Here is a 27,491-nt window from a genome sequence, read left to right as displayed (position 1 = left end):
CAATACACAAATTAACAGACCAACACACAGATTAACATGTAAAAACTCTTCCTCTCAACCAAGGGTCACACAGTATGTATATCCCACACACCTCCATGACACCTTTCTCTGAAGTTGCCAGCCACAGATGCAGGTGAAACGTCAGGAATAAATTCTTCCAGAACATGGCCACATAGCCCAACCCCCCCCCACCCCCCCACAAATAACTAATAATTTTTAAATAAAACCTTAGACTTTTTTGCATAAAAGTATTCAATATTCTTGGCAAAGGATTAATTTTTACAAAAGGCTTTGAACCACTATACCATTCTTGGCATTTGGCACTATTCATCCCCCATATTGGGGCGGGGAGGAGGAACAAACCTGTTTTAAATTTATGAGTATGAGAGGATGAACTTATTTTTATCTGATTATGAAAGGGAACAGGGGACAAAGAATAGTATTATTCATCACAGGAATGAAAGTTTCGGCAAAGTCCAGCTTCTTACTTTCCACTCTTCTCACTTGCTACCATGACATCATTTGTATCCTGAGCCTAAAGCAACTGAGTTAATATTTGGCAAATATGAGCGATCAAAGGTTCTGTCTGGCTACACATAATAAGAAACTAGAGGTCTTTTCAAAATTTGCCAAAATAAAACTATCCAAGTGTTAATTAAAGCCACATATTTATGATATAAAGCATACTTCTTTTTCCAAATAGTGTACATTTTAGGGCAAAAACATCCACTGGAATTAAAAGTAACTAGACTTAATGAACAACAGAATAGGAGCTGCTGGTTGCAGGATGTTTTTGCAGGGTGGGAGGGGGGAAAACCAGTGTCAGTAAAGCCTCAATCAACAGTAATGCCAGTGAGAACAGTGCCTTTCAGAAGCTTCTAGACAGCCACAATTGCCTAGAAACAACAAATGCTTGCTTATCTAATTAGCCAGTTCTGTTATTCTCAGTGCTAATAATAGGCTTGGATAAGACTTGGATACTAAGACCTGTGAATGATGTTTTGTTTGCAGAATGGGCTGTTGCCTTCCCCTCCCCTGGGAATCCCTATTGGCATCTGTCTGCCATACTCACCAAATGCTGATTTTAAACATTGGAGGGCCATCAAAAATGGAACGCTAATTCCAAATGAAGGTAAAATCAGCACAGATTGCAGACAGCTTTGGACCCAAGCCAAATTCTACAAGTCTGTCCTTAGAACTATGCCAGTTAAAAAGCTGTGTCTAAATTCACATCACTTTCAGCATTGCTCTATTCACATCTAGTCACAAGTTAATGCCCACTATATTTAATTGTGCTTACTCCCACAGAGTAAGGAGTAAGGAGGATGTGGTGTAGTGGTTTGAGCACTGGACTATGACTGGAGATCAGATTTCAAATCCCCACTCAGTCATGAAAATCAACTGGATGACTTTGGGCAAGTCAGTCTCTTAGCCACAGAGGATGGAAATGGCAAACTCCTTCTGAAGAAACTTGCCAAGAAAATCTTGTGATAGGCTCACCTTAAAAAGGTTTTCCCTTTGACAAGGTTGTCAAGTCATGTCCGACATAGGGGGTGACGCTCATCTCTGTTACCAAGCTGAAGAGCCAGCTCTGCCAAAGACACCTCTATAATCATGTGGCCACCATGACTGAAACTAATGCTGTTACCTTCCGAACAAAGTGGTACCTATTTATCTACTTGTACTTTTACATGCTTCTGAACTGTTAGTTTGGCGAAACTGAGACCAGTGACAGGAGCTCACTCCATCACACAGCGATTCAGCCTCGAACTGCCAACCTGCTGATCTTGCAGTTGTCAAGAGTCAGCATCTTAACTGCTAGTCACTGTGTCCTGAGAGTTTCACCTTAGGGTTACAATAAATCAGGAATGATTTGAAGGAAAACAACAACAATATCAACCCATAGAAATGTGCATGGGATAGCATTGTTAGTCTCTCTGTAACACTGGGAATTTATTTTTAGGCAGATAATATTGAGATGGGAAAAAAGATTAGTTAGAAGGCGTACCGGAAACAAATGGGCTAATATCTCATTTAAGAAACAGTCACTACATTGTACGACTTTTATTCAGTTAACTGATAATTAAACCTGCACAAAGATAAAAGCAAAAAAGTAAAGAAAAATGCATATCAGCATACGTCATCTTTTAACACAGCCATCATCTTTAAAGTGGCTTTTCTACTTCCCTCTGATAAAGAAAGGCATCTCCATTAAGAGGCAGCTTTTCTAAGCAGTTGTATTAAAAACAGTTCATTCATTCAGTTGATCAAACTGTTTTCAAATCAAATTCTTTCAGTCTAAAAAGGTGCTATACAGGATCCCTTTTTGTGACATACACAAGCCTCTCTCTCACACACACATATATATTCAGCTGCATGCTTTCTCTTGCTTGCTCTCTCCTTCACACCTTCTTACCCAGTTAATTCTTAAATACACACTCTCAATTCATGGTCTCTCTCCCTTACAGGCACTGATTCACACACATTCTCAAACTCTCTCACATGCTAATTCTCTCTCACACACATATACATATTCACACATGCGGTTGTGTATAATTGCATATAGACAAGAGAATGAATGTTTCTGTGTGACTGTGAAAAAGTGAGTAAATGAGTATGTGTATGAGTGAAAGAAAGAATAAAGGGCATGATGGAATGTGTACACTGAACATTGGCATATGTGTGTGACTGTTTGTGAGACACAATGTGTAAAATGTACATTTGTGTTATGTACTGAATTTATTTAAATAAAACTTCTAATTTGAACATTATTTCCTTATAAAATGTTAAAATATGAATATACATGAATGTGTGAACCAAAGTATGCACACTAAACAAACAAAATATTTTTATCCATATACTGTATTGAGCAGGGGGGGCACAATGTTCACATGTAGATTTAAAGGGAGTCATAAGGGTAAACAGTTTGAGAACTATTGCTCCACACCATTTGTTGCAATGCTTATAACAAGCAGGCATCAACCTACTGTAAAACTTTACTGAACAGTGCATGTTTTCAAGGATATCCAACATCACTACAGTCCACAATCTTATGCTAAAATAAACCAGCCTGAGGTGTCATAAGACTCTCTTTTTTGGATTGAAACAGAGCAGCTTGGCAGCCTGAGAACTGATACACTGGCTTAATGCTAAAGCTGTACTGGTAGTAGTAATAATTCATGAGTTTGGATGACAATTTATGTATTATCCAAACAGAAGGAAAACATCACTGTCCGGAGTAGCACAAAAAATTTAGAAATTATTACTATAATTCAAATGAAAATACATATTGGGACATGCTGTGTCCAAAACTGAGATCCAAATGAATTCCAACACAGCAAAAAGGCCTGCTAGTGAAGTAGTGCAAGTAATAACCACTGTTGCAAAAAGCAGCATCCACTTGCATAACAACTAGATGCCAACTTCCCACTACAGCCTGCTGCATGAACAATTTGACACAAGAAAGATCTGAAATCAGGTGATCTGTCTGGTCTCCTGCTGGGCAAGTTTCAGATCCTTGTTCTTCCTTTGTCTTCTTTAAAATAGATGGGATTGCCCTTTAAACAGAAGACACCTGGTAGACCTACCTTGGGTTCTGTTCTACTCCAGAGAAAATAATCTATCATAGAATAGAGAATATGCATGCCCTATGATCAGGAGTGTAGCTATGGAGGGGCAAAACTGTCCCTCAGTAAGAATTCTGACTCCCCAAAATTCTAGCATTCCAGTATCTAAACATTTCAGTTGAGCATTTAGGAATTCAGCTTAGGCACCCAAAAGAAAAGGCAGGCAAAGTTTCCAAGGGAACGTGGGCACAGCAAATATATGAGTTCTAGAGAGCCAGCGTGGCGTAGTGGTTTGAGTGCTAGAGTACAACTCTGGAGACCAGGGTTTGATTCCCACTGAGCCATGAAACCCACTGGGTGACCTTAGACAAATCACATGCTCTCAGCCAGGGACATCTACGAAGGCAACGGCAAATCTCCTCTGAACTAACCTTGCCATTATGCCCATGCATAATAGGATCGCCATGGGGTCACCATAAGTCTGAAATGACTTGAAGGCACAGAACACATACACAGAGAGAGAGGCAAATGTGGAGACTGAAAGAAAACTTCATGGAAGGAAGGATTATTATGAGGGAGCCCTCCCCCTGCTCACTGCAGCTACACCTCTGCTCAGTCTACAACAGGTTTGACGGGAGTTATATTAATTTCCTCCTTATACCTCTGCCTCTATTTGCTGTTAACAAACTGCTTTTAGAAAAGGTGATTCTTTACCACAGCTGATGCCTCCTCCAACAACACTGTCATCCTTCCACAACATCATGCAGGCATACCATTAGCATGCATATAACAATCCTCTACTCAGCTAATTTTTGAGGAATCCAAACTAAACAAAATAGATAATTATGCCAAATGAGAGATAGGAATAACTATAGTTACTTAATTAAAACTGGCATTAAAAGAAATCAATATTTCAGAGAGGAAGAAGGTTTCCATAGATAATTTTTTCAAAGTTAAAAACAACTCAAATCATGGGAAAAAATTCTCGATCCATATGGCAGCCAAGCTGTACTCCTCCTTTAAACTTATTAAAGCCACTTGTTAAGGATTAAATACACACAAATCTTGAATATGTATATTCTTCAAATATAGTAACAAATGATAGACACCAGATTCTAAGCTGTTGAAAATTACATTTTTGCGCATGATGAAATATTATTTTGGGAATTGCTTTGAAATCATCATTAAACACAGCCCTTGGCAGACAAAACTGAGTATTTGGAACATATAAGATGAGAATAAATAACTAAAATTCATTCTAGCTAAATGGAAATAAAAACAGATGCTTTAAAAATGACAAGTATTTCAGAGTATTCACCTTTGGGAAGAGTCAGCCATTCTGACCTAGACTTGATGAAAATCACTTGAAGTAACAGTGTTTTTTATTTATCTTATAGATGCTGATGGTAAACTGTACACAAGACACCTACAGAGGAAGCTCCTGGACTGGTTGGAACAAGAAAATATCTTAGTTGAGGAACAGGCTGGGTTTAGGGAAGGGAGATCAACTACTGGATTGATCAATGCTTTATCCTTCATAATCTAATTGAGAAATACTCTTCCAAAAATGTAACCTCCCTGTATGCTGTTTTTATTGATTTTAAAATTGCCTTTGACTTCATTTCCCGATCCATCTTATGGGAAAGGTTGGAGGAAATGTATCTATTTTAGAAACCTATCTATTTTATTGTTTGTATGTACAGTGCTGTGCAAATCTACAGCGCTATATAAATAAAGCATAATAATAATAATAATAATAATAATCCTCAATTAATAGGAGATTTCCTAATTTGCATGCTACATGAGAGGACCTCCTTGAAAGTAAGATGCTCACCATGGGGTCACTTAACCAGGGCCATCAAAACAGAGAAGGGACTAAAATAAGTATGCATTTTGGCATTATTATTTAATTTTTATATCAACTCATTGCTGGGCCAGCTCCAAAATGATTTCACTCCCCTAAATTAGCAGGTAGAACCATTACTCTGCTTTTATATGCAGACAATTCGATTATTCTTTCAAGGACGCCTGTTGGTCTTAAAAGAGCTCTGAAAGCCCTGACTTTTTTCTGTAAATTACCAAAAAAACTAAAATAATAGCATTTGGTTAAAAAAAAAGGAGCTCTCATTGGTTTATAGATAATCATCAAATATAGTAGGTTTTTCACTTCAAATACCTAGGGGTAACTTTCCACCCCTTGGGAAGCAGGAAGCTCATGGTGATTATATTGGTGATACATGTTCCAATTCTTCCACACTATTGTTGCATTTATTATTATCCCCCATACATAATTTTTTTAAAAAAACCATGCACTTGCTGAGTGGCAGGCATTTTCTGACACCAACGAGAATTCCATGTTTGGAGTAAGAATTGGGGTTTGATGCACCCTTTGTGTATATCTTAATCCCTGCTTCATTGTATCATAGCTTGCCAAACAGAACATGTGACATTTTTGTCCAAATACTTTCACTGGCTGGAACAATGGAGAAAAACAATAGATTCATCAGGGCATTTTTCGCCTGACTGTTTTTGGTCATTAAAACAAAGTGTGTGGAATTGAAGGAACTACTTACAACTGGACAGGTAATATTTCCACACTTATCATGAGAGAAAAAAATATCCTGTCCTGATGCATATGGGACACCCAAAAAACAAACAGAAAGCTAAATTATCAGTATGCAAAGGGATCTTGTAGCACCTTTGAGACACAGGTCCGAAACAGACCTTCAGTAACCACCGGCTTGGGGGCAGCATGCAGGTGTCATGCCACCCACCTAACCACGCCGCACACCACAGGAGCACCACAAAGCTGTGGCAGCAGTGAAAAGGGCGCCTTTTGCCAGCTCAAAAAGGGGCAGCATTTTGCCACCTCTTTCTGAGCTGGCAAAAAGCTGGATTGGGGCCATGGAGTGTGGTTGGCGCAGCCCCAATCCGGCGCTTAAAGGGGAGGTGTGAAGCTGCCCCTTCAGGGCCAGCTGTTTCAGCCCTGAAAGAAAGTTGTAGCATAAGATTTTGCACGATCTACTTCCTCAGATGCAAGTCTACAAAAGCTTATGTCACAATGTCTTACGTTCAGTTAGTCTCAAACGTGCTATACGATCCCTTGCAGTACTGATATTACAGACTAACACAACATGGGGGGGGGATATAATCCCTGGTTTTGGAATCTTCCACGAGGGGCAATTATCTCTTTGGGGGTAATATTTCCCAGGGAGAAAAATGAAAACCATTTGGTGTTTCAGGAGCAGCATGTGGCCACTGGGCCACACTTTCCTCATCCATGATTTATAGAGCAACATAAAGAAACCAGTATTTGCATAGCAGTTATAGCCCAAATTGTGAGAGTGTGGAAAACAAACCAAAAGATGTTTGGGAACTTGGTGGTAAGGGTGAAAAAAGATTAACATGAGCAATGACTTACTTAAGTTTTACTGAAGTCTTATTTAAGCTGGAGACAGGGAATATGGCTGACAGTAAAGCTGAATTCTGAGGATGAATGTCAACAGACTGTCTCTAACCCAGTAAAATATTCTACAGTATTGTCAATAGACAATATTAAATAAAAATATATGAGTAAAGTAAGAAGGATATTTGAAAACAAATGTTTACTTAAACAGGATTCTTATTTTTTGCTTTCACAGTAAGGTATCTAGTTTAAATGTTGTGAAGAAGTAGAGATGGGAGTATCAGTCACTTGCATAAATTCTTCTCTTTTTCTTTTATTTATCTTAAATATTTCTTCATTACTTTCTTCTCCAAACAATATCCAAAATGGCTGCCTGTTCCATTCCTTTGGAATGTATGCATTGGCTCTTATTCATAAGATAGTATTTCTCTCCACCACTTGATAACTGTTGCCAGGAAACAGAAAACTGGAGTAGCACACTGTTTCACAGGTTGTCCAGAAACAATAGTTATGTGCAGTCAGTGTTAGAAAGTTCACAGTAGGGCTACACAAATGACATATACCAGAACTTGAGAAAGTGTCAAATTTTCTTTTATTTTAGCCTCCTTTTTATTGCTTTGCAATTTCTCTATTGCTGTGGAATTCAGTACAGGCATGCCTCAGTTCACAAAGCCTCTGACAAAGAAACTTCCATCCTTTCACAAAGTCTTTTTACAACAGCCCAGGCCAGCCCCTTTTTCTTGTCTTCTGACTAGCTGGAAACTTTTTTGCAGCATTGATATTGAGAGGATGGTAAAAAAGAACTAGGGAAACGTGAAAGACAGAGTTTCATTCTTGTTGCATCAACATGTCCGCAGTAGATAATGTAATTAATTTTGAACAGTGGAAGATGGGAGGAAATATAGGTGATCCTACTGTGGCTGTAGGTGCTTCCATACAACAGTCAAGGTAAACAGCTGTATGCAAATTAATAAAAATAAAAACTTGAATGCTTGACATGCAAGAATAAAATTATGGTCCAAAACAAACGGTAGAAATAATCCAGTTTGAGATTGCTTTAACTGCCCTGGCTCAATTCTAGGAAATTCTGAGAACTGCTAGGAAATTCTGTGAACATTTAGTCTTCTCGGTCAGACAGCTCTTGTGCCACAATAAACTACAATTCCCAGGATTCCTTTGCACTGAGCCAAGGCAGTTAAAGCAATCTCAAACCGAATTATCTCTGCAGTACGTTTTGGACCTATATCTCTGGCTTCTGATCATGAATTTCTCTACTCATTAAGTTGATTCATTTCTACTTACTAATTCTCAACCACAAAAATGCTTAACATCTCACTCCCAGAGCTGTTGTTTATGCTGCAAAAATATTTAGAAATGCTAGCAAATATGCTTGCTCCTGCTGCTCTGCTACTACCTTCCAAATTAACAGAAAAGTTAATTTGCATCTAATAGTGCAGCATACTTCACTGTGCAATGTTTTAAATGCATTTTGGCATTATGTAATACGTAAATATAATCATCCACTCATGAGCTATGATGCATTTTAGCTCTAACCCCAAACACAGTGTTGTAAACATTTCCACATCTTATTCTGACTTTGTGAAGTTCACTCAGAACCATTTTTTCTAATTAGCCTTTTACACTAACATCTCTTCTTCTCTCCAAAAATAAGGCATTTTCCCATAAAACTGACCTGGCTCAATGCCCAGGAAGGATAATAATCAGTTCTGGACCAGTGACAACTTTGAGGTCCATGGGCTCCTGGGAGCATAGCAGAATTAGGCTCTTGCTTTCAGACATATTCCAAGACATTGGAATAATATGAGGAAACTTCCTTTGATACTGTTCCTCTATTTTTCTGCCAAATGATGACAGTGTGTGAAAGTCAAGGAATCAAGTAGTTTCTATTAACCTTTTGTTCAAGTTATACTGTCTTAGACGTCTTAATAGCAACCAATTGCTCTTTTTGGTTTTAACCAGAATTTGAAAAGCCACTTTAAAAAAAAAAAAAAAAAAGCAGTTATTTACTGTTATAGCCTCAGTGTCCCAAAGTATTGTTTTACAGTTATACAGTAATTATAAAATAATGATTCTTAACTTTACTGTCTCATGAAAGTAATGAAACGATAACTTAAATGCTACAATCCACTGGCTTGTGGAACAAAACACTTTCCTTCTGTCTACCCCATCTTCTGTCTATCCCATCATCCCCTAAAATAGAGCGCAGAGAGGCAGCGTAAGGCATAACACGCCAGCACCTGAACGATGTCACATCCTGCCTGCACCATTTTCAGGCCACATGCCCAGAACTGTCAAAGTAACTAAAATCTACAGATACCACAAAAGAAATGCATGTATTCTTTGCTAAGTTACAGCCATAACCTAAATTCCACTGCAGGACCAAGGCAGGTATAAATTCAATAAATACATAAAAAAAATTTCCTTAGTGGAAAAGGGAACTGATTGCAAGCATGCCATCATTTGTACCTAGCTCTGCAAAGCTCTGGTTTTCTTCTTTTAAATTACCAAAAAAAAAACAACAAAAAAACCCACCACCATGTAAAGTGTTACAGAAACCTTATGCAGATGCTCTAGAGCTCAAAAAAGAATTTCACACTACACAAAGAGATGTTTGGGTGTAAGCAGGGAAAATATGCAAATACAATAGACCCTCCAGATCCACAGGCTCCAGATCTGTGATTTCAATCAACTGAGGATCATCACACCCCATATTATTAAATGGTGGTGGTGTGAATGCAAGCATGCTGAAGTGTACAAATTCACATCACCACCATTTAATACAGTGGGTCCTTGGTATCTGTTGGAGTTTGGTTCCAGGACCTCCCGTGGATACCAAAATCCACAGTATCATTAAACACAATGGATAGTAATATGGTGTCCCTTATATAAAATGGCAACATAAGGGTTTGCTTTTTGGAATTTATATCTTTTTGGAATATTTTCAAACCATGGAAGCTTGACTCCGTGGATAAAAAAAAATCTGTGGATATAGAGCACTGGCTGTAATATGGGGTGTGATGATCCATGTTTGTTCATATGCGCATGTGGTCCCAGAACCAAACCCCCTTGGATCTGAAGGTCTGGTTCCTCCCAATGTCCAGGTGTATTGTCATATCAAACAGATGAGCATGCACTGAAGGAAAAAAGAAGTCTGCAACTGAGCCCTATGAGATCACATTACGCACACAAATGCCATAGCTATGCTTGTCCTTTCAATATATATTTATTAAGAATATTTTTATATCCTTGCTTTCTATTAAAGTGCTCAAGGCATTTCAAAAAGAAGAGTACTTTTACTACATTCCATAAATCATTTTTATATCACATATTTTTTGTATATGTATGTAGCATTTAGGTCAGAATTCATACATAAATATTATTGTGTTTTACACTTACCAAAACAAAACACTTGACATCAAGAAATGTTCTTTTAATGGATGTAAAGTAATAGTTATGACTCAATTTCAACACAACTAAAAAAACAAAACAAAACAACCCAACACCCATTTCAAGAAACAGCTGGCAACACAACTTGCTCTTATTTGATTAACAGTAACTTTAATGTCCCGGATTTTGCCCTAAACATTGCTAAGAGGTCATGAGAGAAGATTGGTTAGTCTACCTAAGAAAAATGTCATACAGAAATTCTTCCTTTCCTGGATTTTTGATTTTAAATGTTTGGTCTGTTGGTCAAAATCAACAATACAACAATTGAGTAAAAATAACCAAGATGATTATTTCAAAAATTTAATATCATCACCATGGGGCTAGAGTAAGGTGAGGGTGACACCTTAGCGCTGTCTCCATACACTGCAATCCCACCAAAACTCAGCTCCCTAAACTGTAAGTAGCCTTGGGAATGAAGCTTCCAGCACAATTTTGATCAAGACTGATTCAGCTCCTGTCCTGATTCTGCTATTTATTGTTTACATATAATTAGGAGGCTGTTTCTCCTTGAGGCTAAGCAGAGGTTAGGCATTAATTTTCTGTATTTCCTTTTCTCAGAATTAACTCCAGCTATCTTGTAAATATATTTGTCAGTTTAAGTTACTAGCAGACAGGGCATACTTGTCTTGTTAATGAACGTATCTATTGAAACAGTAAATGTTTAGAGCCCAGATTTCAATCTTTTTCAATCCACAAAATCTTCCACATTTAACACCTGCAGACATTTAATATTCCTGTTCTTCCTTCAATCTTCCTTTGCTCAGTCAAATCTATGCCTTCTTTTACTTAATCCAGTTTAGCAAACAGATTATTAACTCTGTGAAATTCTATAAAAATGTATGTGTGCACCAAGTCTCTACCACAATGTGATGAAGCTATCTTTTTGTTAGACTGCTAAATTACCTTATTCTATTGTATTATATTCTATTTTTGGCACAGACCTCTAATATTCTAATTAATACATTTATTTTGTTTACTGCATCAATCTGCTTTAGATTTAAAGGGGTGTTTATGTGTATCTATATTTATCAATAGTTAGGTTTTGAGGGGTAGGGAAACATGAATATAAATCCTGCCCCTGCCCCTGCCCCTGCCCCTGCCCCTGCCCCTGCCACACACACACACACACACACACACACACACAGCCTGTTTTTAGTATACTGTTCACTATTCCCCTTCAAATTGTACTGTACCTGATAAATCTGACTAGGGACTTCTGAACAGGAATTATGAACAGCAGCCAAATCTCCATTAGAGGTTACTACTTCAAGTTTAGCATTAATTTCTGTAAGGTGGCGATATTCCACTGGTTCAGGTGTATATCCTTCACCCGGTACTAACCATCCAGTTGTGTCTTTCTACAAAAAAGAATAATGAATTACGGTAATGTGTATCTCAAAATGACTGAATTAGTACAAAAGACCATCACCATATGTTTTTTATAAGAATATAGATGCTGCTTGAGGCAAATAAATGCAGGACCGGATTCAAAACAATTAAAATATCAAAACCTTCATCAAGCCAGGACTGACTATTTTAAAAAAGAAACTCACAGAGAGAGGAAGAAGGAAGTTCATAAAATAATTTTCTGGAACAAATGACTGAAATCAAAACATTACTACACAAATTTCAAAACAAATGAAGTTTACTATTAAGGTAACCACTTTAGATCAGCTTAGTACTTGCATACTCTTTTGAGTTGTTTGATACGGTTCTGCTGATTTTAATTTGATTGTGAAAATACAAGTAACCACCTATTTCTGCTGCCAATACATACCTAATGGATTAAGTCAGAACTCGCTTTTCTAGCAGCACTGAATATTAAACAAATGGAGCTCTTCAGATGTGCTATAGTTTTTGGAAACTGGATGGTAAGTATATTCTTGTAATAGGCTTTTAAAATTGTTTAAATATTTGAAAAGTCTATATTACCACATTTTCAAATTACAGTATATGAAAAATGATTCAAAACAGACACATCCTCTATTGGCATATACCTGTGGAAATATTGTGGGTGTCTTCACTGGCAATGCATTTGCATGCAATGATGAAAGCTTGCATTATGCTGATCAATGTGGTTCCTGATTTTACTGAAACAGGTATTTAGAGTACCAGAACAGCAGTCAAATCCTGTATTTGCCATTACAGTGAACCAAGCAACTGAACACAAAAGGGCTGAAGGTATATTCTTGATCATTTCCCATGAACTTGAAGATAGAAGTAATGCACAAAGCAAGAAGAGAAGGCCTTATTCACACAGAAGAGCCATTTGCACACATACGTTAATGTACTAATTAGAATAAATTTTAAAAGATTTCACAGTTTCATAAGAAATGTGAATACCAATAAGTAGTAATGCAACTTTTTAATTTATAAAGATGATTAATGCTGCAGTTAAAAGAGCCTCTATTATATATGCTTTGTCACATATTATAACAGAAAATTCAAAATAATCAAGAATGGAGAAGTGGGTCAAGCTACTTTTTAATGACAAACTATAGTGATTTTAAATGTCTTAATGAAACAAACATGTGCTAATCCTTTTGCGTACAATCAATAATCAATAGCCAATGGAATACTTTTCTGGATTCCACCGCTTCCATCAGAATCACTGACCTCTCTCACCCTGGGCTGCAGCAACATTTTGGTTCCACAGAAGGTAATGTTAGTGGGGAAGAAAGCCCTGCTTCTGTTGGTACTGGATATCAATGTACATCAATGGATCTTGGCTTAATTATTAAGGCTTAATAATTTCTTGGGGATATTTATGTGGTTCCTATCCTCAATTCTCTCAAGCATTAAGGCTACAATCCTTTATATGTTTGTGGAAGTTAATCACTTGGATTCCCTTGTGAATAAAAATGCACATGCTTCATATGAAAGTCTCCTTCCAAACCCGAGACTTATTTTGTACGATGGCATTGTGTTATCCTTTACTGTTGATTGCAAACTGCAACATAGCATCCTACTAAATGTTTTATTACAAAGAAACCCTCCATAACATGATCATGACAGGATGCATTTGGACCTACCATATATAATTGATTATAAGTTGAAATACTGATGCCCAAAAATTGACCTTAAAACCCGGGGTCAACATATATACGGGTCAATACAGTTGCCATGGGTCCCGATCGACTGGAGGGCAGTCAACAACAACAACAACAACAACAACAATAAACATTAATACTGCTTAGATGGGTCCTTTAAAAAGCAGCCCTGATGCCCCACTCTCCATGCCTCAGCTGTGATTTCTGAAAGAGCTGCTGAGGCGCGCGCACGCGCGTGTGTGTGTGTGGTGATTTCCTTCCCAATCCGATGTTAAAACATTCTGTCCCTATCTTCCTCCAGATTTCTCTGACCACCAAGTACACTATTTTCCTCCACTTTCTTCACTTCCCAATCCAATGTTCAAACTTTTTCTTCTCCGCTCCTCCTCCTTGGATTTCCCCTGACTACTAAACGCCCCATTTCCCTCCACTTCCCAATCCAATGTTTTTTAATATATATAGTAATATAACATACTTAAAATAATATTTTAAAGTATCTTATACATAGTATTCCATATACGATATGTTATAAATCAAATTACTTATCTATTCTTAATTAACTTATCTAAATCCTATTCATATTAAACCATTTATTATTATTATAATTATTATTAAACTATTTATATAGCACTGTAGATTTACACAGCAATTAAACCAACAATTAACACATAAAATTATTATTGATATCTTCATTCTTGTTTCTATCTTTTCTTCAACATATACTATTCATAATTTCACTAAAGTATCATACTATTAATTTATTACTAATTAACTTATCTCTATAATCAACTGCTCTCCATCACCAGAGCCTAATATCTTCATGTTATTCTACCCTTCAAAATTGTACTTCTTCCTGTGGAAGTAAACCACCTTCCTCTTTTACTAGAACCTTTTGTACAAATATTGTCCATATTACATCAAAATCATTTCTCTTTATTATTCCTTTTTTAAAAACCTTAATTTCACATGTTAACTTCTCATTAATTGCCATTTGCCATACTTCTTTATACCAGTCTTGTATTTGCAGATCTCCCTGACCTTTCCATTTCTTTGCTATAATTAATCTTGCTGCTGTTAATAAATTTATAATTAAGTCCTTCATAACCTGGGTGCATTTTGGGCATATTTCTAATTCAATTTCTGTTATCTCTTTTATCTCTTTAAATACTAATTGCCAAAATTTCTTTACAGATCTACAACCTCACCACATATGAATATAAGTACCACTCCAATATTTCCTTGAATAATTCTTATTTATATAGTTTAACCTTACTGCTGTTAAATACCACCTCCAAATTAATTTATAGTAATTCTTCTTTATCCGTATAGATAATTTTTTTTAATGATGTTGATTCCAAATGTTTCTCCATTCTTGAACGTTTATCATCCTCCCATACTGTCCTAAGATATTCTGCTTTCTGTTTATGTTTTTATAACAATTTATATATTTCACTGACATATCCCCAAATTCCTTTAAATGTCTTTTAAATCTATTCATTTTTTAATGGATCTTTAATTGTCAATAGGGTATCATCAGCAAACAAACTTATCTTATTCAACTTTCTAATCCCAATTCCCTCCAAATTTTCATCCTTCCTAATAACATTTGCCAAAATTTCAATAATCATTGCAAATAAAATTGGGGAGAGAGGGAAGCCTTGTCTGCATAATCCAATGTTAAATCCTTCTCTACCCCATCCTCTTCCTCCTCCAGATCTCTCTGACCACCAAATAACCTCATTTCCAAAGGAGGGCAACTAAAATGGTGAAAGATCTGGAAACCATGTCCTATGAGAAATTTCTTCGGGAGCTGGGGATGTTTAGCCTGGAGAAGAGAAGGTTAAGAGGTGATATGATAGCCCTGTTTAAATATTTGAAGGGATGTCATACTGAGGAGGAAGCAAACTTGTTTTCTCCTGCTAGGACTAGGACCTGGAACAATAGATGCAAGCTACAGGAAAAGAAATTCCACCTCAACATTTGGAGGAACTTCCTGACAATAAGAGCTGTGACAGTGGAACACATCCCTCGGAGTGTGGTGGAGTCTCCCTCCTTGGAGGTCTTCAAACAGAGGCTGGATGGCCATCTGTCGGGTATGCTTTGATTGAGATTTCCTGCATGGCAGGGGGTTGGAGTGGATGGCTCTTGTCGTCTCTTCCAACTCTATGATTCCATGATTCTATGATACCCTCCACTTCCTTCTTCTTCAATTTATCCATGAGTCATATCAAAATCCATGATTTTGGCCCTAAAACCTTCCCTCGATTTATACATGAAGTCAACTTATACATGAGTATATATGGTAGTTATCCTATCCACTTCATTCTCTCTACCATGCTAATCCTCTCCTGAACACACAAGAGTTGTGTAATTTCTAATTCCATTGCAAACTGCCAATCAAATTACTCTATCATTTCATCTGTCTTTGACCTCCTTGAATTTTGGTTCAATTTGCTCAAAATACACTAATCTAGTCATACCTCAATGACTTGAAGTTCACTGGTTTCCTCTTCAGTATCTTTGAGCAACTCTGTCAGCCTTTTCTTCTCTTCTTCCAGCATAACCACTTGGTTTGCCGAATCTTTGGCCATCTGAACAAAGAAAACAATTTGGAAGGCCTGAAAAATTGATAACTGAATACTGACCTCCTTGCCTCATTACAATATTTCTCCATATTTTGGAGGTTCTTTTTAAAATCTCTTTTATTGTTGTTAATCCCATTAAAGTTAGTAAGGTTAGTTGAAGGGGGAATAATTATATACAAGCTGATAACATACCCAAGAAAACAGCTGTTATGTCTGACAACTAACTGAGAACTCAAGGAATAGCTGTTTGGAATCGTCAGATGTTAGATGCCCAAGCCATGTGTGCCATCTACAGCATAAATCAATAGATAAAGGCCAAAGTGTGCATGTTGGAAGCAAGAAGTAACTAGATTTTGAGCATGGGTGTAAATTTAACACAAAAGGATAGCAGGGTAAAGAGTACTGGGCTTTCCCTTTTGTCACTTTCATCTCCCTCACCAGCTGCTTTTAGTCTGGTAGTAATTATAAACAGCAAATATATAGAAACTAGGTTCAGGTATCTTGGGTAATCAAATCCTTACCAGCATAACAGAAACATGGCAATATGTGATATCATATGGCAGAAGTGAACAGATAACTCTCTCTCATAACACCACATTTTGGTTGGTTTGTCAGTGTTTCTGGACAGGGAAAGTCTCTTGACTGGATGACTATAATGCATTCCATATGAAGATGGCATTAAAGTTTCAGCTAAAGCATAGCTACAGAAGCCAGAACTCTAACTAGCATTCTCAAGTGGAATCATAATACATTGTTTCAGCAGGAGCTGTAGTGACTGCCCATTTACTTCTGAGTCATTCAAGGTGATTGTGATTGCCTTTAACACTGTAAATGGCTTGCAAGTCAAATATCCAAGGGAACGCATCTGCTTTTTGCCTGCCCTTGACTCAAGAGGATCATGGGAGCTCTTCAGTCTCAAATACATTATGTTCTTTGTTAGCTGTGATGTCCCAACTATGGAATACCATCCATATGAAGGAGCAATTGGCACCGCTCAAAACCTTATTGTTTGCTAAAAAAAAAAAAGTAGTTGAACAAAGCTAAATAGTGGGCAACTGAAGACAGACAAAAGAAGACACTTCTCACTGGATATAGTTAAATTCTGTCATTTATTGTTACAAGACTTGGTGATAATATAATTAATGTGCTAGAATCTGCAAAAATGCTGTATAGGTCCTGTTGCAGTATTATCCTCTACTATCTCTACTACCTTGGTGGTGCAGGTTAAATGTCTGTATTGCAGCCACTCACTCACAAACCATATTGCGAGTTCAATACCAGCAGAGGGCTCAAGATCAACACAGGCTTGCATCCTTCCAAGGTCGCTAAAATGAGTGCCCAGATGGTTGGGTACCCAGATATTTGCTGCTTATAATTACTTTGTAAACCGCTTAGGGAGTGCTTAAGTGCACTGATAAGCGATACAGAAATGTACTTGCTATTGTTATTGCTACATCCATACCTTTTAAGCAGTTCTTATTTTTTTAACTTTTAAATACAAAGCGTCTTATAAGACTTCCCACCACCAGCATTAACTGTCAGAAGTCGCAAGTGCAGCATCAGAGAAGATTCACATTATAAAATAATAATGAGTGGGGTTGAAGTTGAATATTCTGTTATACAGATGTGCTAATGCCAGATGAGTAAATTCTAGTATTTTCTTCAATGAAATATGATAATCTAAGAGCAATCAGAAATCTAAAATCACATTTTTCCAATGAACATCAGAGAAGATATGCCAGATAACCTTTGTAGCAAAGTTAATCACCAACTATTAATTAATAAGTAACCAACATTATGAGATGTGACAGAGAGTTCCTACCCATGTGCTTTGCAATGTAGACCATTAGCATACCTCTATGTTCTTTTTAACAAAATTAGGTGAACTTTTACAGCTTGCTTCACTTTTTTTATTAATGTTTTCCATTTTCTTCATTGAGCTTCTTGTTCTACTTTCACTTAAACAACCTGCAATTAAGAAAACACAGAAAAACATTACTACACAATGCCTTTGCAGTTTGTATATTTCTACATAAAATACTTTTGGATTTGAAGGACACTTTCCCTTGAAAGAATGTGCTCTGCAGACACTAAGAGACAATAGATAATTGCCATTCAAAACTGGTGAACAGTATTATGAATGCTTCTGATGTGTTCTGATGTATTCATGCATATGAAGAGAAGGGAGCACGTGTGTCCATCAGGGCTCATTTGCAGTACAGAGAACAATTGTTTCCCATTATGTTATGAACTGGGAGTTTCATTTTCAGAAATAGTGGGCTTTGTTGTTGTTAGCTGCCCTCGAGTTGGTTCTGACTCATGACGGCCCCGTGGATGAGACATCTCCAAGTATCCCTATCGTCCACAGCCCTGCCCAGATCCTGCAAGCCCTTGCCCACAACCCCCCTGATTGAGTCTATCCATCTGGTTTGTGGTCTTCTTCTGTTTCTTCCACCCTCCACCTTTCCTAGCATTATTGTTTTTCTAGTGATTCGTGCCTTCTCATTATGTAGGCAAGGTTCGATAATCTCAACTTGATCATCTTTGCTTCCAAGGACAGCCCTGGTCTGATCTGTTCAATAATCCATTTGTTTGTCTTCTTGGCTGTCCATGGTATCCTAAGTACTCTTCTCCAGCACCACATTTCAAATGAGTTGATTTTCTTTCTGTCTGCTTCCTTCACTATCCAGCGCTCACATATAATTGGGAATACAATGGCCTGAACAATTCTGACTTTAGTGCTCAGTTGTATGTCTTTGCTCTTCAGTATCTTTTCCAGTTCTTTCATAGCTGCCCTTCCCATTCCTAGTCTTATTATTTCTTGACTGAAGTCTCCATTCTGGTCAGTGTTTGATCCTAGACATGGGAATTCTTTAACTAATTCAGTTTCCTCTAGATTTGTGTAGATTGAATTTGTGTATTTCTTCTGTGGTCTTTATTTTTGTTTTCTTTATGATCAGCATCAGACCTGGCTTTGCACTTTCATCTTTGACCTTCCTTATTAAGTGTCCCAATTCCTGAATGCCTTCTGCTAATATTATGGTGTCCTCTGCATATCTTAGGTTGTTAATGTTGCTTCAATTCTCCTTTTTCTGATTCTAATTCTACTTTTTTATTATGTTTTCAGCATATAAGTTAAACAAGTAAGATGATAGGATGCAGCCTTGCCTGACCCCTTTGCCTATTGAGAACCACTCTATTTCCCAGAATTCTGTTCTGACGGTGGTCTCTTGTCCTCAGTACAGATTCCTCATCACGACTATGAGATGTAGTAGCACACCCATGTCTTTGAGTACATTCCATAGCTTTTCATGATCTATACAATCAAATGCTTTGCTGTAGTCTATAAAACACACGCTGATTATTATTTTTTTTAATTCTTTGGCCCCTATAATATCATAGAATTTGTAGAAGATTAATAAACTCCCCTTCTCGCAGCAGTTCTCACTGCCCCATGAACATATTGTTCAGGAAGGTACCCCAACTCTTAATCCAGGGATCACAAATAACTGCAGAGAGGACAAAAAACATTCCTTCCATGGACTTCCTTATGTTAACGCATCACAGGATCCAAACCACTGCCTCCTCACCCTAAGACTTCAAGTTTCTATTACTTGCCTACTATCCAGATGCAGCAAAACTGAATGCAGCTCTATTAAGGCTTAATAGTGCATCCTTCCTTTACTGCAGGAGAAAAAGGAAGAGTGGGATGGAAGAAATGGGAACAGGAGGGCAGAACTTATTCTGTCCTATGAGGTTTATGAGAATTTAATTACAAGAAACTTCCAAAGTGATCCTCCCAAAAACCTAATTATTGACCAGAAATTTAAGTAAATTGCCAAACTACTATCTGATGGGCATTCATAAATCCAACCACACAGTCACAGTAATTACTGAGAATGAATCAAAATAGTTAGCAACATGAGTGTAGCTGAAAAATTATTCAATCCACATTTGGAAACAGATTTGGGTGGTTTTCAATCCATACAGCTTTTAGTAGAAAACATTCATATAGGTCATTAATATGATTAGAAGTCCATGCTCATTTTAATGACGGATGCATTCATATTTTATAATTGTTCTTTTTAAACTGGATCAAGATACCACAAATATATTAATATATGTTATACCTTGCTTGCTTTGTCTTCCACTGTATGCATAATTTTCTGAATTGATCTGTGTGTGAAATACACTAACAAAAACTTCATCTTCTTCAACAGCAGAAGAGTCTGTAACAAACAAAATTCCAATGATTAAATAATTCTTCAACATTTATATTTTAAAACAGGGCAAAGAGCTACATAGGATATGGTGGCTTGATGACAATTCTAACAATTGGAAGGTTGGAAGGTTGGCAGTTCAGGGCCCAAGGGCTGCATGATGGAGTGAGCTCCCATCACTAGTCCCAGCTTTTGCCAACTTAGCAGTTAGAAAGCAAGTAAAAGTGCAAGTAGATAAACAGGTACCACTTTGGTGAGAAGGTAGCAGCATTCAGTGTAGTCACGCTGCCACATGACCAACAGAGTCATCCTCAGAGAACACTGGCTCTTTGGCTTCATAACAGAGATGAGCACCACCCTCTACAGTTGGATATGACCAGACATTCATGTCAAGGGGAAACCTTTACCATTACCTTTACCTTTAAGCTTTAAGAGCTACATACACTGTTTGCTTCAAATCTGAAGAAATAGAAATCTGGTGCAGCAACAAACTGCACTTCCCAGAAATTCTTAGCATTGAGCCATGGCAGTTAAAGTGCTGTCAAACTGGATTATTTCTGCACTGTGGATGAGCTCTATATTAGGCTTCTAGACAGCCAGCATGGCGTAGCGATTTGAGTATTGGACTAAAACTCTGGAGACCAGGGTTCAAATCCCAGCTCGGCCATAAAACCCACTGGGTGATCTTGGGCAAATCACATGCCCTCAGCCTCAGGGGAAGGCGAATCTCCTCTGGACAAATCTTGCCAAGAAAACCCTGTAATAGTTCACCTTAGAATTGCCTTAAAGCGGAAATGACTGAAAGGCACACAACAACAAATAACATATTAGGCTTCAGCACTTATGAATATGCAGATCACAGTCAATCATGTACACTGCAACTGCCAAACAAATGTGGTAAGCTCATGTATAACAACATCAAGACAAATTAAATTCTAACCTATTAAGGATCTAATTAATTGCATTCCAGTCTTTATTTTCAAGTAAATCGAGCTTTGCTGCTGAAATCAGACTAAATGGGCTTGACCGGAGGTATGCAGAACCAATGCCTCAGGCAAGGAGACAAGGCCGGCTCGTCCATATAGGTGAACTAGGCAGCTGCCTAGGGCGCCAAACTGCAGGGGGCGCCAGAGAGAGAGAGAGAGAGAGAGAGAGAGAGAGAGAGAGAGTGGCTTTAGCCTGAGGATCATAGAATCAGGCAAGCAGAGCAGCCAGCAGCACTGCCAGCCTCCGAGTAGCTGGAAAAGAGAGCTGCTTGCTCAGGCTGGAAGGGGGAAGAAGTTTGCTGCACTCTGCAACTCCTGGGCTGCATCCACACTGGAGAATTAACCCGGTTTGGCCCTGCTTTAACTCTTTCTGGCTCAAGGCTATGGAATTCTGGGAGTTGGAGTTTGTTGTGGAGTGCAGAGCACCTCTCTTCTCCCTCCTTCCTTCCCTCCCTCTATCTTCTTTCCTTCCCCCTTCTTTCCTTCCTTCTCTCCTTTTCCTTCCTTCCCTTTCTTTCCTCCAGTCCCTCCCTTTCTCCCCTTTCCTTCTTGCCTTCCTTCCTTCTTTCCTATCTTCCCCCTTCCTTCCTTCCTTCCTTCCCTCCCTCCCTCTTTCTTTCCTCCTGTCCGTCCGTCCCTCCCTCCCTCCCTTTCTTTCTTCCTTCCTTCCTTCCCCCCTCCCTCCTTCTTTTCTTCCTTCCTTCCTTCCTCTCCCTCTCTCTCTTGCCAAGAAAGAGACTTGTTCAGGAAAGGCTTGCCATGGCCTTCCTCTGAGGCTGAGAGAGTGTGACTCCCCCAAAGCCACCCAGTGGGTTTCCATGCCCCCCCCCATAACTCCTTCTTCTTCCCAGACTTTGGCCCCATTCCTTCCCTATCCACCCACTTTTGCTTCCCTTCCCACTCACCCACCCTTTTCTCTGATTCCTAGACCCCATTGTTGTTGTTGTTGCTTGTTGCTGTGTGTCCTCAAGTCCTTTCTGCATCCTGGCCACCCTCTCATGGGGTTTCCTTGGCAAGGTTTGTTGAGAGGAGGCTCGCCATGGCCTTCCGCTGTGGCTGAGAGAGTGTGATGCCCCACCCAGTGGGTTTCCATGGCCCAGCTGGGATTTGAACCCCAAGTCATAGTCCAATGCTCAAACAACTAGGCCACACTGGCTCCAACAATCCACTTTAAAAGCTTGGTCTTCTTCCCAAATGTCTTCACCGCAAAAGAAGGCACCACAAAATGGAAGACATTCAAGAAAAAGAGAGGACAGGACTCAAGAAAAGCTCAAAACACTCCTAGAAATGTAAATGCATGCTTCTTAGTCATGCTCAAAATGGAGGATGCTTTAGAAAACCTCCTGGACAGAAGGCTGGAATGGAGGACATGTCCTGGAAGAGGAGGAGATCTGCCCTCCCCTGAGGCAAACCTATCATGGGGTTTTCTTGGCAATATGAGTTCAGAGAAGCTTTGCCATGGCCTTCCTCTGAGGCTGAGAGAGTGTGGCTTGCCACTCTTGGTGTTGTTGTTGTTGTTGTTGTTGTTGTTGTTATTATTATTATAGTTTATTTCTAAAGTGCTGTAAATGGTGTGCCTACTATGTGTCTTTTCTTTCTCGCCCTGAAGCCATTCCCATCCTTGTTTCATAGGCTGCATCTACACTGCAGAAGTAATGCAATTTGATACCACTTTAACTGCCCTGGCTCCATGCTATGGAATCCTGGGATTTGGATTTTTGGAGGAGAATTCACCTTCTCACTCAGAGAGCAGAGGAGCCACAACAAACTACAAATCCCAGGGCTCCATAGCATGGAACCCACAGGATGGCCAGATGTCCTCTTTTTCCAGGGTATATCTTACATTTCACTCTTCTGTCCAGGAGGAATTCCAAAAATGTCATCCCTTTTGAGCATCACTAAGACGCATGAATTTATATTTATATGAGGAGTTTCAGCTTTTACTTAGTCATGTCCTCCATTTTACTTGAAAGACCTACATTTTGTGGTGCCTTGTCCTCCTTTGCAGTTAGGACAGCTGGTCACAATGGCAGCCAAGGGCAGCTAAAATGGTGTCAAACTGCATTAATTCTGCAGTGTGGCAGCAACCCTGGTCCTCTCACCTGGTGACTCTACTGGTTTTCTTCTCTTTCTTGTGACACCCTTTTCTGCCCCTTGGGTGAAGATTTTTAGTTTTTAGGGGTCATAGATGGACCATTACTATCCCATAAATTCATGGGATGGGATCCAAATTTTTCCACATCATTAGAATGAATAATGCTTCCAGCTTGCAAAAGGAATATGTATGCATTAGTCTCCATTCCAAATATCTCAGCAATAAAAAAGTCTTTAACCTGTAAACACCTAACTGGCTTTTTGACTAATTCTCAATACTATGATGAGAGATTGGAATCTATGTCATGTTTAGCTTTAACAAACGAAACAGCAGAAATCAAGGGGTGAAAATAATTTTGACGGGCGACAGGGGTGCCAAAATATTTCTCGCCTAGGGTGGCAAAATACCTAGAGCCAGCCCTGCAAGGAGGATACGTAAATCATGTAAACTATGCCAAGTTCTCCTGGCCCATATAGATGAGGTACATGATCATTACAGCAGAACGTACTTTTGTGAAATAGAGGTGGAGATTTTTAATATAATTAACACCCAAACGAACCATACCTCCTTATTCAAAAAACAACGGTTAAGACTCCACAAGAATGTTTCATTATGAAATACTGACATCTAGTGGTAACGTCCTAGCTTTTCATCAGTTGGAAGTACCACAAAACTAATTTTAAAACATCATTCAAACATTAATTTGAATAGAAGTATGACCTTAATACCCTAGGCACCAAATCTCTTCCAATCTTGTAAGCTAACCACGATCAGCCCTGGTTTGGATGGGAGACCACCAACAAACACCAGATACTACAGGCTATATTTCAGAGGAAGGAACAGGCGAAACTCCCTTCGAGTATTCCTTGCCTAAGAAAACGGCAACTTGAAGGCCTCAACTGGCACTGACAGAGAGGCGGGGTATAAAGTTTTATTATATTTATTATTATTATAATGCACCTATACACACATATGCTAATCATGGATTTTTTTTAAAGAACTACATGACGGCAGGCAGGGCCTATCTTGTATGTGTGCATAGGTACTTTACAAACAAATATAATTTTCTCTCTCATATCTTTGTACCTAAATGCTTTATTATCCTATTGTTACACAGTTCATATAGAGGAATCCAAATATAAAACAAAGGTTTTAGCTAAACAATACACTAATTCAAGATTCCCCTAACTGCCATGCACTTCATCCAACAGTGTTATCATGATAACCACCTGTCCACATATAATGAGCACAAAATAATAAATAATTACAAAATAATCACAAAATAGTACAAGGATATACTATAACCACATTGCTCACACTGGCACTGTCCAAGAGGTGCCTATGAAACATGTACAACATTCCATATAGCATTTGCAAAACAATGGGCACAACAGGTAGTGAGATCCCCATAACAGATGTGCTTCTGGCAGAAAGAATCTGAATCCCCTGCAGCAAGAACACTTCAGATTCACATGTACTGAGATTAAAAGTTATTGTCTGAAAAGCTTACTATGCAAAACGGATGCTGTTCACACCTAAAATCACTATTTTCAGAAGTCCAACAAGTGAATGACTAAACAAAAAAGGTCTAAGCCAACACAAAGCTATCATGGAAGTATGTAATAAGGGATCTTAAAAATAAGCAAAGGAAAACAATGTCAAAATTTCAGCATGCATAACTGCTCACACTAAAGGTTGGATGAATTAGAGAATAGAGGCGGGAACAATGCCTCCAGAACAGATTATACTCTTGCCTTTCACCAAGGGATGTTTCCTTTCTTTTAATAAGTGTTTAAGTACAGAACTTACATTGACACATGGATAAGTCACAGAGACTCAGATTTTTTTTGGGCCCATTTTTTGACTTAAACTCCTAGACTTACATGAGTATATACAGTACTGTATATACTCATGTAAGTCTAAGAGTTTAAGTCAAAAAATGGACCCAAAATACCCATTTGGGCTTCAACTCCCAGAAGCCCCTGAGCTCAATCCAGACCCAGTTTTATGTATTCTGGCATTCCCTGGGTCCTAGCACTCACCTTGTTTCCGCCATTGGTGCAAAGCTGCGTCCCCTCCCTGGAAACTGGGACAGTCAGCTTGAACCGGACGGGACAGTTTAACAATGAGTAAAACCATGATTGTCCCTCCCACAATTGAGACCCTATGCACAATGCTTACATCATAATGGTGGCGCCCATGTACACGGGACACCGCCATTGCTACACTGCTATTCCATACTAGGATTAGGGACCATGCAGTTGGTGCATGATCTCTAACCCTAGTATGGCCACCGCCACGCCACAAAGTGCCCGTCTGTATCGGCCTATGTAAGAATAAATCTATCAAGCAGTCCTGAAGGCATTTGGCCTTGTAAGGAGAAGACTTTCCAAAAGCAGTGTAGGAATACCTTTTGATCCACTGGATCCAAAGCAGCTCCATTCCCCTGACTTAGGCTAGCTTCCCTAGATTTCCTCCTTTTCAATTTTGGTGGTTATTTTACATCTACCAAATCAAGAAGCCTAAATAAAGCCAGCCTCACCCTGCACTCTAGCTGGTATGATTTGCAAGACTTTGGAAGTAGCAGTCCACCTAAGCCACCTCTGGTTTGTCAGTTCACCTAAGACACCTCTTTTAGTTTTGAAAGAAAAATGTTTACAATTACCCATTTCTGATATTTACCTAGTGTTTCCGGTAACGGTGAAGACAAAGCTAAATATCTGCTGGTGTTTTCTACCTCTTCTATAATCCCTGATGAACTTCGAGATGCTGTAGACTATATATAATGACAAAACACACAAATATCATATAAGAAAACAAGCTGTCTAGTTCAGAGGTGTACATAAGATTTTGAAGAACTTGCACCTGCAAAAGAAGTTTTCTTAATTAAATCTTTATTCCTACACACTTAGACAAATTTTAGGTCACATGATAAAATATTTTTGTGTAATTATTTGTTTTTATACTCAACTTGGCTAGAAAACACAATAGAAATTGACTTATCTAATGAAGTCCAACTATTAACAAATTCACACATTATCACTTTACTATTTGATAACTATTTTTTTAATTTTTTTAATTTTATTATATAAAAAACAGAGATGAAGGACATACATACATTAATGTAAATCGATAAACAAGTAATACAAAAACTTACATGAGACTCAGATCAAACACAACAATTAACAGTTAGAAAAACAACAAAACACACCTCACCACAACCCCCCTTTCTATCCTACACCTATCCTGTACCACATTATACTGAACAAACATTAAACAACAACAACAAATTGACTTCTTTCCTACCAGTGAGAATCTTAATGTTAGAACTTGGCTATACTTTACTATTCCTTTACTAGAGTTGATTACTTCAAAAAGATTACATGTTACATGTTAGACTTATATATTCCGATACCAATGAAGAGAGGTTGGCAAGATTTTCTATTTTAAACTATATGTTGCTGCTTTATCCCATTCTTTTTCAAAGAAGACTATTACAGTGGAACCTTATTATACACAGGGGATCCGTTCTGGATCCCTCCGCGTATAAAAAAGTCCGCCTATGCTCGAGCCCCATTGTTTTCAATGGGGCTCGTGCGCGGCAGCGCGGCGGCGCGCAAGGCGCAACGGATGCGCGCGCCCATTCAATTGAATGGGACTCGCCGCCCCTTCCGCCCTGCGCGCGCCGGCGGCTTTGAGCGCCTATGCTCAAAGCCGCCTATAAAAAGACAGCGTATGCGGAGGCGCCACTGTACTTTTTTCCAATTGTCCAATGTCTTTTTTTCATACTCGTTCTTCAATGCTTGGGTCAAGATATCCATGTCCATTTCTCCATATAATTTTAATAACCACTCTTTGTTAGATGGGGTTAATTCACTCTTCCATCTCTGAGCAAAACATATCCTTGCCAGGGAGATCATATAAAATATTGCTTTTTCATCCTTTGTTGATTTCCCCCTCCATTATCCCTAATAGATATAACTCTGGTTTTAAAGTCAGCTTTGTTCCCATTATGTAATTGATCGAACTGTTAATAATTCTCCAAAAGGTTTCTGCTTTGGAGCATTCCCACCAACAATGAAAAAACGTCCCCTTTTTCTTTTTACACTTCCAAC

At 38.4% G+C, this 27,491-nt stretch overlaps 1 protein-coding gene across 4 annotated transcripts in view; it reads right to left on the bottom strand.

The window, feature by feature from the left end:
• Nucleotides 1-27,491, bottom strand: part of FSIP1 (fibrous sheath interacting protein 1) — a 591,530-nt gene that overhangs the window by 101,297 nt on the left and 462,742 nt on the right. For all 4 annotated transcript variants that reach the window (XR_006103617.1, XR_006103618.1, XM_042464491.1 and 1 more), the window contains 4 exons: nt 20,206-20,304; nt 17,931-18,043; nt 15,971-16,081; nt 11,634-11,798 (listed from right to left, as the gene is read on the bottom strand). Coding sequence is in view for 2 of the 4 variants with exons in the window: in XM_042464491.1 (XP_042320425.1) it covers nt 11,634-11,798; nt 15,971-16,081; nt 17,931-18,043; nt 20,206-20,304 (488 nt within the window). In the remaining 2 variants the exon portion in view is untranslated. The remainder of the gene's footprint in view (nt 1-11,633; nt 11,799-15,970; nt 16,082-17,930; nt 18,044-20,205; nt 20,305-27,491) is intronic.

The sequence above is a fragment of the Sceloporus undulatus genome, chromosome 1, assembly GCF_019175285.1.
Source record: "Sceloporus undulatus isolate JIND9_A2432 ecotype Alabama chromosome 1, SceUnd_v1.1, whole genome shotgun sequence".
In the NCBI taxonomy this organism is placed as follows: Eukaryota; Metazoa; Chordata; class Lepidosauria; order Squamata; family Phrynosomatidae; genus Sceloporus; species Sceloporus undulatus.
The sequence above is the reverse complement of the archived record's forward strand: the minus strand, read 5'-3'. Positions and strand labels throughout refer to the sequence as shown.